This window comes from Salmo salar, chromosome 11 (genome assembly GCF_965601325.2).
Source record: "Salmo salar chromosome 11, fSalSal1, whole genome shotgun sequence".
NCBI lineage: Eukaryota > Metazoa > Chordata > Actinopteri > Salmoniformes > Salmonidae > Salmo > Salmo salar.
Window position 1 is genome coordinate 122,751,739 of NC_138301.1, and position 11,274 is coordinate 122,763,012.

At 44.9% G+C, this 11,274-nt stretch overlaps 1 protein-coding gene across 1 annotated transcript in view; it reads right to left on the reverse strand.

Annotated features, from left to right (window-relative positions):
* Positions 1-5,537: 5,537 nt before the first annotated feature.
* proser1 (proline and serine rich 1) overlaps positions 5,538-11,274 on the reverse strand; it is a 34,156-nt gene continuing 28,419 nt past the window's right edge. The window contains 2 exon segments of the mRNA XM_082958338.1: positions 5,538-5,823; positions 5,987-6,116. Of these exon segments, the coding sequence (XP_082814464.1) occupies positions 5,722-5,823; positions 5,987-6,116 (232 nt within the window). The 3' untranslated portion in view covers positions 5,538-5,721.

Here is an 11,274-nt window from a genome sequence, read left to right on the forward strand (position 1 = left end):
TACCTAGGGGAAACTGACCCTCGATATATACCTAGGGGAAACTGATCCTAGATCTGTACCTAGGGGAAACTGATCCTAGATCTGTACCTAGGGGAAACTGACCCTCGATATATACCTAGGGGAAACTGATCCTAGATCTGTACCTAGGGGAAACTGATCCTAGATCTGTACCTAGGGGAACTGATCCTAGATATATACCTAGGGGAAACTGATCCTAGATCTGTACCTAGGGGAAACTGATCCTAGATCTGTACCTAGGGGGAACTGATCCTAGATCTGTACCTAGGGGGAACTGATCCTAGATCTGTACCTAGGGGAAAGTTCATCACTGAGAGCATGGCCCGCACACGTCAACCTTTAACCTCACAGCACAGCCTGGTCAACCCGAATAACAGGAGTATAATACACACATATATAACACGTGTGTACTGAACGTTTATTTAGGTACACCACCCCACGTTCACAGAAACGGTTCGCGCCTACAGACAGTGAGTCACGTGACCGTGGTGTGCTGTATAAAACAGGCATCAAGGCATTCAGTTACTGTTCGACTGAACGTTAGAACGGACAACAACAACAAAAAAAAACGATTGACCTAAGCGACCCTTTGTGAGCGTGGTATGATCGTCGGCCGCCCTTACTGGGCTTTTCACGCCCGACAGTGTCTAGGGTTTACCCCCCAAAAAATGTCTCGACAAATATCCAGGTCAGTGGCAGTCCAGTCCTGCGGGTGAAAACAGCTCGTCCAAGGACAAGAATCGTGCAAGCGAACAGGCGGTCCACAAAACAGGTAAATAACGGCGCAGTACAACAGTGGTGTGCAGAACTAGACCTCAACCCAACGGAGCATCTTTGGGATGAGATGAGATAGGTTTGTTCGCTGCCTGAATGTGTCGCCGTCCCATCTGCAGAAACTGCGTGATGCCATCATGTCAGAATGCCCCCAAACATCCCTGTGGAACGTCTGCGACACCTTGTAGAATGCCCCGAAGAATTCAGGCGGTTCTGGATGCAAAGTGGGGGCGGGGGGGTCTGACCCAGTACTAGATGGGTGTACCTAATAAACTGTCCAGTGAGAGTGTGTGTATACCTGTATTAATCCATATGCTTCAGTTGTCTGGCTACTCAGACTCATCGTCTGGGTCTGACTCCCTCTCCCGACAAGTTCTAGAATGGAAAAACACTCTAATTGTACTGATAGGTCCAGAAAACCGATGGGCCGGCGCCAGAACACACGTGGGTAAAGTGGCATTTTGAAAACGTGCCATTGGCTTTGATACTCTGATTGGTTTAAAAACAATCCAAATGGCTTGATTATGATTTGTTAGCACAAACTACTTCAATGATGGCAGTCTCAGACCGCGGTATGTAGAGAACATAGAGCAAGAGGGAGAATTCAGTTGGAGTCTTCAGGCAAATGTTTCACCTGGTATCCTGGTAATCTAAACAATGTTTCACCTGGTAATCTAAGAACAATGTTTCACCTGGTATCCTGGTCATCTAAACACAATGTTTCACCTGGTATCCTGGTCATCTAAACACAATGTTTCACCTGGTATCCTGGTCATCTAAACACAATGTTTCACCTGGTATCCTGGTCATCAAAACACAATGTTTCACCTGGTATCCTGGTCATCTAAACACAATGTTTCACCTGGTATCCCGGTCATCTAAACACAATGTTTCACCTGGTATCCCGGTCATCTAAACACAATGTTTCACCTGGTATCCTGGTAATCTAAACATAATGTTTCACCTGGTATCCCGGTCATCTAAACACAATGTTTCACCTGGTATCCTGGTCATCTAAACACAATGTTTCACCTGGTATCCTGGTAATCTAAACAATGTTTCACCTGGTATCCTGGTCATCTAAACAATGTTTCACCTGGTATCCTGGTCATCTAAACACAATGTTTCACCTGGTATCCCGGTCATCTAAACACAATGTTTCACCTGGTATCCTGGTCATCTAAACACAATGTTTCACCTGGTATCCTGGTCATCTAAACACAATGTTTCACCTGGTATCCTGGTCATCTAAACACAATGTTTCACCTGGTAATCTAAGCACAATGTTTCACCTGGTATCCTGGTCATCTAAACACAATGTTTCACCTGGTATCCTGGTCATCTAAACATAATGTTTCACCTGGAATCCCGGTCATCTAAACACAATGTTTCACCTGGTATCCCGGTCATCTAAACACAATGTTTCACCTGGTATCCTGGTCATCTAAACACAATGTTTCACCTGGTATCCTGGTCATCTAAACATAATGTTTCACCTGGTATCCTGGTAATCTAAACATAATGTTTCACCTGGTATCCTGGTAATCTAAACAATGTTTCACCTGGTATCCTGGTCATCTAAACAATGTTTCACCTGGTATCCTGGTCATCTAAACAATGTTTCACCTGGTATCCTGGTCATCTAAACACAATGTTTCACCTGGTATCCCGGTCATCTAAGCACAATGCATAATGTTCATCACATGAAGAGTTTAACATCTAGTATAGTCCTGATGAGTCAGCATGACTGGAGTAGCCATTGTTAAATACCATACCCAAACTGAGTCCCTAACGGCACCCTAGTCCCTATATAGTGGACTAACTAATAATAGTGGACTACATAGGGAATAGGGTACTATTTGAAACACAGAACCAGTTATAAAATCATAAGCCATTGTCACTCTGTTTACAGTGAGAGAGATAGATCTGCAGTCAGACAGATAGAACATCAGACAGATAGAACATCAGACAGACAGAACATCAGACAGACAGAACATCAGACAGATACAACATCAGACAGACAGAACATCAGACAGATCTACAGTCAGACAGATAGAACGTCAGACAGATCTAGTCAGACAGAACATCAGACAGATAGAACATCAGACAGATAGAACATCAGACATCTACAGTCAGACAGATAGAACATCAGACAGATAGAACATTAGATAGATAGAACATCAGATAGATAGAACATCAGATAGATAGAACATCAGACATCTACAGTCAGACAGAGAGAACATCAGACAGATAGAACATCAGACAGATAGAACATCAGATAGATAGAACATCAGATAGATAGAACATCAGATAGACAGAACATCAGACAGATAGAACATCAGACAGATAGAACATCAGACAGATAGAACATCAGACAGACAGAACATCAGATAGATAGAACATCAGACACATAGAATATCAGATATTCTGTCTGACTGTAGATCTATCAGATAGAACATCAGAACAACAGACAGACAGAACATCAGATACAGTGGGGAAAAAAAGTATTTAGTCAGCCACCAATTGTGCAAGTTCTCCCACTTAAAAAGATGAGAGAGGCCTGTAATTTTCATCATAGGTACACGTCAGCTATGACAGACAAAATGAGAAAAAAAATCCAGAAAAAAACATTGTAGGATTTTTAATGAATTTATTTGCAAATTATGGTGGAAAATAAGTATTTGGTCAATAACAAAAGTTTATCTCAATACTTTGTTATATACCCTTTGTTGGCAATGACACAGGTCAAACGTTTTCTGTAAGTCTTCACAAGGTTTTCACACACTGTTGCTGGTATTTTGGCCCATTCCTCCATGCAGATCTCCTCTAGAGCAGTGATGTTTTGGGGCTGTCGCTGGGCAACACAGACTTTCAACTCCCTCCAAAGATTTTCTAAGGGGTTGAGATCTGGAGACTGGCTAGGCCACTCCAGGACCTTGAAATGCTTCTTACGAAGCCACTCCTTCGTTGCCCGGGTGGTGTGTTTGGGATCATTGTCATGCTGAAAGACCCAGCCACGTTTCATCTTCAATGCCCTTGGTGATGGAATGAGGTTTTCACTAAAAATCTCACGATACATGGCCCCATTCATTCTTTCCTTTACACGGATCAGTGGTCCTGGTCCCTTTGCAGTAAAACAGCCCCAAAGCATGATGTTTCCACCCCCATGCTTCACAGTAGGTATGGTGTTCTTTGGATGCAACTCAGCATTCTTTGTCCTCCAAACACGACGAGTTGAGTTTTTACCAAAAGGTTCTATTTTGGTTTCATCTGACCATATGACATTCTCCCAATCCTCTTCTGGATCATCCAAATGCTCTCTAGCAAACTTCAGACGGGCCTGGACATGTACTGGCTTAAGCAGGGGGACACGTCTGGCACTGCAGGATTTGAGTCCCTGGCGGCGTAGTGTGTTGCTGATGGTAGGCTTTGTTACTTTGGTCCCAGCTCTCTGCAGGTCATTCACTAGGTCCCCCCCGTGTGGTTCTGGGATTTTTGCTCACCGTTCTTGTGATCATTTTGACCCCACGGGGTGAGATCTTGCGTGGAGCCCCAGATCGAGGGAGATTATCAGTGGTCTTGTATGTCTTCCATTTCCTAATAATTGCTCCCACAGTTGATTTCTTCAAACCAAGCTGCTTACCTATTGCAGATTCAGTCTTCCCAGCCTGGTGCAGGTCTACAATTTTGTTTCTGGTGTCCTTTGACAGCTCTTTGGTCTTGGCCATAGTGGAGTTTGGAGTGTGACTGTTTGAGGTTGTGGACAGGTGTCTTTTATACTGATAACAAGTTCAAACAGGTGCCATTAATACAGGTAACGAGTGGAGGACAGAGGAGCCTCTTAAAGAAGAAGTTACAGGTCTGTGAGAGCCAGAAATCTTGCTTGTTTGTAGGTGACCAAATACTTATTTTCCACCATAATTTGCAAATAAATTCATAAAAAAAATCCTACAATGTGATTTTCTGAATTTTTTTTCTCATTTTGTCTGTCATAGCTGACGTGTACCTATGATGAAAATTACAGGCCTCTCTCATCTTTTTAAGTGGGAGAACTTGCACAATTGGTGGCTGACTAAATACTTTTCCCCCCCACTGTAGATAGAACATCAGACGGACAGAACATCAGATAGATAGAACATCAGACAGATATAACATCAGATAGATAGAACATCAGACAGATAGAACATCAGACAGACAGAACATCAGACAGATAGAACATCAGACAGATAGAACATCAGACAGACAGAACATCAGACAGACAGAACATCAGACAGACAGAACATCAGACATAGAACATCAGATAGATCTGCAGTCAGACAGATAGAACATCAGACAGATAGAACATCAGACAGACAGAACATCAGACAGATAGAACATCAGACAGACAGAACATCAGACAGATAGAACATCAGACAGATAGAACATCAGACAGATAGAACATCAGACAGACAGAACATCAGACAGATAGAACATCAGACAGATCTACAACAGACAGAGAGATGAAGCTAAAATAGACCTTTTCTCTCTCTCTGTCTCTCTGTGGGTCAGTTTGTCTCAGTCACGATCCTCTGGAAGAGGGGTAAATCATTGTCCACTCTGTTTACAGTGACAACAAAGCGTTCAATAAACCCTTTTCAATTCTTTATCTGTGGCGTAGTTGGTCCTCACATCTTTCTGACTACAAGGCTTTCTCTACTTCCTCTCTTGCTTTAGTTGTATATTGTACGGAGTGTGAAAGTTGAAGCAAAAGAAGTATGCAAAGTCTCTTTTCTTTATCACAGTCTTGGCAGGTTGTAGTGAGTAGAGGGATACAAGTTAACCCCAAGTCCACTGACTGAGTAGGAGAGCGTGAGAAAGCATGTGTTTTGCATGCTTGTGTGTGTGTGTGTGTAATGTGTGTGTGTGTGTGTGAGAGAGAGAGTGTTCTGGTCACTGCCAGCCCAGCTGGGACGGGTGTAGGCCAGGTTGGAAGGGGTTGCCAGGTCCAGGGGGATAGGTGGTATAACCCTCCAATACAGATGCAGAGTGGGCCTGGAACAAACAAAAGAGAAAGAGAGAGAAAGAGAGAGAGAGAGAGAGAGAGAGAGAGAGAGAGAGAGAGAGAGAGAATGTAGGTACAATAAAATCATCATGCAAAATGTGCATTTCCGTGTGTGTATGTGTGTTTTGCGTGCCCGTGTGTGTGTGTGTGTACCTGTAGCAGGGCTGACTGCATGGCAGGGTTGTGTAGTTGGCTGGGGGAGGGGGAGAAGCCTGGCATCCCAGGGAAAGACAACAGTCCAGGAAACGCAGCTCCACCAGGAGGCTGGAGGCCACTAGACAGCCTGGGAGGGCAGGGAGGGAGGGAGGGAGGGAGAGAGAGAGAGAGACAGAGAGAGAGACAGAGAGAGGGAGACAGAGAGAGAGACATATAGGACTGTTAGGAATGCCAATCAGCAGTTGAAACATAAACAAAGGCCATTCCCTCACACTGTGTTTCCAAACATTGGAGTAAAACAAGCTCACATTGTGTCTTCTGATGGAGCAAGGACAGTAAAACAAGCTCACATTGTGTCTTCTGATGGAGCAAGGACAGTAAAACAAGCTCACATTGTGTCTTCTGATGGAGCAAGGACAGTAAAACAAGCTCACATTGTGTCTTCTGATGGAGCAAGGACAGTAAAACAAGCTCACATTGTGTCTTCTGATGGAGCAAGGACAGTAAAACAAGCTCACATTGTGTCTTCTGATGGAGCAAGGACAGTAAAACAAGCTCACATTGTGTCTTCTGATGGGGGAAGGACAGTAAAACAAGCTCACATTGTGTCTTCTGATGGAGCAAGGACAGTAAAACAAGCTCACATTGTGTCTTCTGATGGAGCAAGGACAGTAAAACAAGCTCACATTGTGTCTTCTGATGGAGCAAGGACAGTAAAACAAGCTCACATTGTGTCTTCTGATGGAGCAAGGACAGTAAAACAAGCTCACATTGTGTCTTCTGATGGAGCAAGGACAGTAAAACAAGCTCACATTGTGTCTTCTGATGGAGCAAGGACAGTAAAACAAGCTCACATTGTGTCTTCTGATGGGGGAAGGACAGTAAAACAAGCTCACATTGTGTCTTCTGATGGAGCAAGGACAGTAAAACAAGCTCACATTGTGTCTTCTGATGGAGCAAGGACAGTAAAACAAGCTCACATTGTGTCTTCTGATGGAGCAAGGACAGTAAAACAAGCTCACATTGTGTCTTCTGATGGAGCAAGGACAGTAAAACAAGCTCACATTGTGTCTTCTGATGGAGCAAGGACAGTAAAACAAGCTCACATTGTGTCTTCTGATGGAGCAAGGACAGTAAAACAAGCTCACATTGTGTCTTCTGATGGGGGAAGGACAGTAAAACAAGCTCACATTGTGTCTTCTGATGGAGCAAGGACAGTAAAACAAGCTCACATTGTGTCTTCTGATGGAGCAAGGACAGTAAAACAAGCTCACATTGTGTCTTCTGATGGAGCAAGGACAGTAAAACAAGCTCACATTGTGTCTTCTGATGGAGCAAGGACAGTAAAACAAGCTCACATTGTGTCTTCTGATGGAGCAAGGACAGTAAAACAAGCTCACATTGTGTCTTCTGATGGAGCAAGGACAGTAAAACAAGCTCACATTGTGTCTTCTGATGGAGCAAGGACAGTAAAACAAGCTCACATTGTGTCTTCTGATGGAGCAAGGACAGTAAAACAAGCTCACATTGTGTCTTCTGATGGAGCAAGGACAGTAAAACAAGCACATACCATTAAATTTACAAGTTTAAAAATGGATGAAGCAACTGCTTGAATTCAGTCAAATTCCAGTGAACTGAATTTTTACTTGAACAAACCGCATTGACAACAACACAGTAAGACTTTCAATTCCTTTAATTTTAATAATACATCTCTCCAGCTCACTAAATGGAATTGACCTCAACCCTTCTCCTGACACAGTTTCTCCTTTCCCAAGGTCGACTCGACACTCCTACAATAACCTTTACCCGCCGTCTTAAGAGTAGAAATGTACAAAGAGGGTGAGGCCAGTGCCAGCTAGACTTTGGCCTGCGCTAGATAACATTATATGGCTGTCATAATTCACCTAGATTCACAGTGACAACAGCAGCCTTATACACCCCCCCCCCCCCACCACCGACTCACGCCTCCAATAGAAAAGCTCGCCGCCGTTGGACTCTGGAGCAGTGGAAACGCGTTGTCTGGAGTGATGAATCACGCTTCACCATCTGGCAGTCCAACAGATGAATCTGGGTTTGGTGGATAACCAGGAGAACTCTACCTGCCCCAATGCATAGTGCCAACTGTAAAGTTTGGTGGAGGAGGAATAATGGTCTGGGGCTGTTTTTCATGGTTCAGGCTCCTTAGTTCCAGTGAAGGGAAATCTTAACGCTACAGCATACAATGACATTCTAGATGATTCTGTGCTTCCAACTTTGTGGCAACAGTTTGGAGGAAGGTCATTTCCTGTTTCAGCATGACAATGCCCCCACAGAAATGGTTTGTTGAGATCGGTGTGGAAGAACTTGACTGGCCCACACAGAGCCCTGACCTCAACCCCATCGAACACCTTTGGGATGAATTGGAACTGCGACTGCGAGCCAGGACTAATCACCCAACATCAGTGCCCGACCTCACTAATGCTCTTGTGGCTGAATGGAAGCAAGTCCCCTCAGCAATGTTACAACATCTAGTGGAAAGCCTTCCCAGAAGAGTGGAGGCTGTTATAGCAGCAATGTTCCAACATCTAGTGGAAAGCCTTCCCAGAAGAGTGGAGGCTGTTATAGCAGCAATGTTCCAACATCTAGTGGAAAGCCTTCCCAGAAGAGTGGAGGCTGTTATAGCAGCAATGTTCCAACATCTAGTGGAAAGCCTTCCCAGAAGAGTGGAGGCTGTTATAGCAGCAAATGGGGGGGACCAACTCCATATTAATGCCCAACGACTTTGGAATGAGATGTTTGACGAGCAGGTGTCCACATACTTTAGACCATGTAGTCTATATTTTAAGTTAAACTACGAAATAAAATAAAATTGGACCAAAACGAGAACCAAATACTGTTGTAGAGGACCTGTACTTTGCCAACGTGCAAATAAAATACTGCTTGGCATTCAGCATTAAGGTGATTGGAAGGTAAGGCCATGAGATAGACTAGCATCCTGTCCAGGGAGTGTCCTGGTACATCAAGCTGTCTCACTACAGAAACAGGAGATAGACTAGTGTCCTGTCCAGGGAGTGTCCTGGTACATCAAGCTGTCTCACTACAGAAACAGGAGATAGACTAGCATCCTGTCCAAGGGGTGTCCTGGTACATCAAGCTGTCTCACTACAGAAACAGGAGATAGACTAGTGTCCTGTCCAGGGGGTGTCCTGGTACATCAAGCTGTCTCACGCTACAGAAACAGGAGATAGACTAGCATCCTGTCCAAGGGGGTGTCCTGGTACATCAAGCTGTCTCACTACAGAAACAGGAGATAGACTAGTGTCCTGTCCAGGGGGTGTCCTGGTACATCAAGCTGTCTCACTACAGAAACAGGAGATAGACTAGCATCCTGTCCAAGGGGGTGTCCTGGTACATCAAGCTGTCTCACGCTACAGAAACAGGAGATAGACAGGATGCTAGTCTAAGGGGGTGTCCTGGTACATCAAGCTGTCTCACTACAGAAACAGCAGATAGTCGTCATGGTTTATGACACTAGTCTAACTAAATGCTGCTATAAAACAGAGGACTTCGGCCACTGTTATACTAATGATGTGCTAAAAGACCTAATGGAAAAATCGACCTGTAACAAGTAGTAGAAATGACTTGTAACCTGTTTATCAGCCACGCTGTGTGAAGCCCAAATGGCACCCTTCGTCCTTTATAGTGTACTTACTTATGACCAGGTCACATGGGTATAGTAGTGCACTATATAGACTGACCCCATCCACTGATACAGACTGACCCCATCTACTGATACAGGCCGACCCCATCTACTGATACAGACCGACCCCATCCACTGATACAGACTGACCCCATCTACTGATACAGGCTGACCCCATCTACTGATACAGGCTGACCCCATCTACTGATACAGGCTGACCCCATCTACTGATACAGGCCGACCCCATCTACTGATACAGACCGACCCCATCTACTGATACAGGCTGACCCCATCTACTGATACAGACTGACCCCATCTACTGATACAGGCTGACCCCATCTACTGATACAGGCTGACCCCATCTACTGATACAGACTGACCCCATCCACTGATACAGACTGACCCCATCCACTGATACAGGCTGACCCCATCTACTGATACAGACTGACCCCATCTACTGATACAGACTGACCCCATCTACTGATACAGACTGACCCCATCTACTGATACAGGCTGACCCCATCTACTGATACAGACTGACCCCATCTACTGATACAGACTGACCCCATCCACTGATAGACTGACCCCATCTAATGATACAGACTGACCCCATCTAATGATACAGACTGACCCCATCTACTGATACAGACCGACCCCATCTACTGATACAGACCGACCCCATCCACTGATACAGACCGACCCCATCCACTGATACAGACCGACCCCATCCACTGATACAGACCGACCCCATCCACTGATACAGACCGACCCCATCCATTGATACAGACCGACCCCATCCACTGATACAGACCGACCCCATCCATTGATACAGACCGACCCCATCCACTGATACAGACCGACCCCATCCACTGATACAGACCGACCCCATCCACTGATACAGACCGACCCCATCCACTGATACAGACCGACCCCATCTACTGATACAGACCGACCCCACCTACTGATACAGACCGACCCCATCTACTGATACAGACTGACCCCATCTATTGATACAGACTGACCCCATCTAATGATACAGACTGACCCCATCTACTGATACAGACTGACCCCACCTACTGATACAGACTGACCCCATCCACTGATACAGACTGACCCCATCTACTGATACAGACTGACCCCATCTACTGATACAGACTGACCCCATCTACTGATACAGACTGACCCCATCTACTGATACAGACTGACCCCATCTACTGATACAGACTGACCCCATCTACTGATACAGACTGACCCCATCCACTGATACAGTCCTCTAGAGTGGAGGCTGTTATAGCAGCAAAGTGGGGAGCAACTCCATATTAATGCCCAATGATTTTGGAATGAGATGTTGGACGAGTTTCAATCACTCGGACCAGAGTTCTGAGATGAGGTTTTTATCTATACCAGCAAGGGACATTTTCAATTTTCACATTCTCCATCTGTAATAATCTAGAAAATGTAATCACTTTTTTTAATCGGTCACAATGCTGACACACGTACAAACTGGCATACAGTCTCAGGGATGCAGACAGACACACATACATACTGCATGATATTCTCTCTCTCTCTCTCTCTCTCTCTCTCTCTCTCTCTCTCTCTCTCTCTC